The sequence below is a fragment of the Rhinopithecus bieti genome, unplaced genomic scaffold, assembly GCF_001698545.2.
Source record: "Rhinopithecus bieti isolate Rb0 unplaced genomic scaffold, ASM169854v2 scaffold_11966, whole genome shotgun sequence".
NCBI classification, from domain to species: domain Eukaryota; kingdom Metazoa; phylum Chordata; class Mammalia; order Primates; family Cercopithecidae; genus Rhinopithecus; species Rhinopithecus bieti.
In genome coordinates, this window is record NW_016807254.1 from 1,755,615 (window position 1) to 1,758,687 (window position 3,073).

The 3,073-nt window shown below is 33.9% G+C and overlaps 1 protein-coding gene across 1 annotated transcript in view; it reads left to right on the top strand.

Annotated features, from left to right (window-relative positions):
* Window positions 1-3,073, top strand: part of LMBRD2 (LMBR1 domain containing 2) — a 62,832-nt gene that overhangs the window by 23,978 nt on the left and 35,781 nt on the right. The window contains exons 6-7 of the mRNA XM_017880726.1: window positions 32-117; window positions 878-1,088. Coding sequence (XP_017736215.1) covers window positions 32-117; window positions 878-1,088 — 297 coding nt within the window. The remainder of the gene's footprint in view (window positions 1-31; window positions 118-877; window positions 1,089-3,073) is intronic.

Consider the following 3,073-nt stretch of genomic DNA (forward strand, 5'->3'; position numbering starts at 1 on the left):
CACTGGAAAGATCAAAACTGCACTAATTGAGAATGCAATCTACTATGGCACCTATTTGCTGATTTTTGGAGCATTTTTAATTTATGTAGCTGTAAACCCACATTTACATTTAGAATGGTAAGAAAAGTAGTCTTCTTAACATTGCTTTAATGTATGTTTGCATTTTTAAAAATTCATTTTTAACTTCGTATGTGCCGGTAAAAAGACATTTCATTGAGAAATATATTGTTACATATTTTATGGGTTTCCCTAAAAGAATATGTGAATAATCCATATTACTAAGAAAGAAAATATGGAATGACATCTTTAAATATAGAATTTAGGCAAAAGATTAATGATTAGTCTAATGGCTGTATATTAAAAGTAATAACCCTTATGATTTTTAGATAGAATTTCAAAATTTTTATATGACAAAGTAACTGGTTTTATTTTTCATTGGAACTTGTGATTTTTTTTGTTTTGATTATAATTTGAGGGCATATTTGTTCTTAATGTTATCTTGGATTTAGATATTTCAACAAAATTGAAATCTGTTTTATACTTATGATTTCTAACATATGTGAAGGTCTATATCTGAAAATTTAGAAATAGATCAGCAGTGCTAGGTCTCACTATTGTATTCCTGAGATTTGCTAGGTCAGCAACACAAGTTAATTTGAAATATTTTCAGGCTTCTTTTGTTTAATATAGAAAAAGAAATCACCTAATGCAAAATGTTTCCTCTAGGAAAATATATACATATTATTGCCATGAATTAATTCTAGATGCTAATTTTAACACAATAGAAACAGTGTCTCCTGTGTTAAAGTCTATTTATGCAGTCACATTTTATCTTTCCATTAAAATGTACATATTATCTGTTATTTCCCTTTCTTAGGAACCAGCTTCAGACAATTGGGATAGCTGCTGCAAATACATGGGGTCTGTTTCTTCTTGTGTTGTTGTTGGGTTATGGCTTGGTGGAAATTCCTCGATCCTACTGGAATGGAGCAAAAAGGGGTTATCTACTTATGAAAACGTATTTTAAGGCAGCCAAACTGATGACAGAGAAAGCAGATGCAGAAGAGAATTTAGAAGATGCCATGGAGGTAAGCAAGTTTGAACCTTATAAGCAATAGTCACTAAGGCATGTGTATCCCCTTTTAGTCACTTTTGGTTTGTTGTTGTTAGTGCATTGATGGGCTTCAGATTGCAAAACTGGTGTTGTGCAATCCTTCAGGATGTCTCATCCAGGATGACTTTTTAGCAGTTCAGCCTCATGATGTGTCTTGTCCATCTTCTGTCTGACAGAGATTCATGGAAAATATATTCAATATTGCAGGGCTATGCCTATTATTTTGAGGTAACTTTTAGTAGTACCCTCTTTTATTTTCAAAAGTCTCCCAGATTAAATGATAAATTGTATGGTTACCCTAACATAGTAGAAGTGAGAATAATGACCAGAGGACACTTATTTCTGAAAGGTTAACCTAAGGTAATACCACCAATTCTGGAAACCTCTTTAAAGAACAATTTGCATGGGAGTTTGTACTGATAAGTTTTGTTTCCTATCTGTAATCTTAATAAGACACTTCATTTTACTTGATGACTTAACCCAGTTTCACAAAGTTATTGAAAGTATACCTTTCAATACTGTACATAAAAATATATAACAAATTATAAAATTGTTCTGTGTTAAATAAAAATTTTGTTATGGATTTAAAGAGATTATTGTAGTCACCTCACAGTTTTGCTCCCCAGGGAAAATATGCTACTCAGCTGATGATACTCTCCAAATTAAAACTCCTTTTGAAGGCTTTTCAGTCATGTTAAAATAAACTCTAAAATGTGGTAATACAGCCTACAGAAAAATAATTTGGCCTATGTTTAGCTCTCCAGCTGTATCCCAAACCTCTGTCTTCTCACACTGGTCATCTTTGGTTTCTCGAACTTGCTAATGGTGATGAAGTAATAAACAATTCTATAGACTTAATATTTACCTAACACTCAGCTTTGGTTCCTCAAACTTAGCAATGGTGATAATTATAGTAAACAATTATATAGACTTACTGTTTGCCTAAGAGGGACTTTCTAAGCATTATACATATATTTAATTCTCATGACTTTATGATAGAGATTTTTGTAAATCCCCATTCTATAAATGAAGAATGTGAGGCACAGAGAGGTTAAGTAACTTTCTCATGTCTACATGGCTAGGAAGTGATAAGAACCAGGCAGTCTTGCCTCTAACAGGGACTGATAAACTTTTTCTGTAAAGAGCCAGATAGTAAATATTTTAGGCTTTGTGTGCGATATCGTTTCTATTGCAACTACTCTGTCCTTGTAGGATGAAAGCAACCATAGCCAGTAAATAAATGAATGAGTGTGGGTGTGTTCCAGTATGAGAACAAGTAGTGGAATGAATTGATCTTGCTTGATGACCCTATGCTTAATCATTACACACATTGTCTTTCTTTTCTATCTTTGAGCATGCTATTCCCAAACTATTATAATGAGCTTTTCAGCACTCTCTTCAGCTAATTCCTATTTCATTTTCAGGTCTTAACATAAATGAGAATTCTTCAGGGAAGCTTTATTAGCTTCCTAGGACTGCTGTAACAAAACTACCACAAACTGGGTGGCTTAAACAATAGAAAATATTGGCTCACAGTTGTGGAGACTAACGTTCAAGATTGAGGCATCTGCAGGGTTGGTTCCTTCTGAGGGCTCTAGGGAATATCTGTTCCATGTTTGTCTTCTAGCTTCTGGTGGTTTGCGATCTTTGGCATACCTTGACTTGTAGACCTCTGCCTTCATCTTCACATGGTGTTCTCCCTGTGTGCCTGTGTCCAAACTTCATTGTTTTGTAAGGACACCAGTCATATTAGATTAGAGTTCATCCCACTCCAGTATAACTTCATCTTAACTTAGCTAATTAAATCTGCAACAACCCTATTTCAAATAAGATTGCATGTTAAGATACTGGAGGTTAGGTCTCAGGGGACACAGTTCAACCCATAACATCTTCCCTGGTTGTCCAGACTCTTAAACACTCAGCAACTTTTTTTTTTTTTTTTTTTTTTTTGAGACGTGT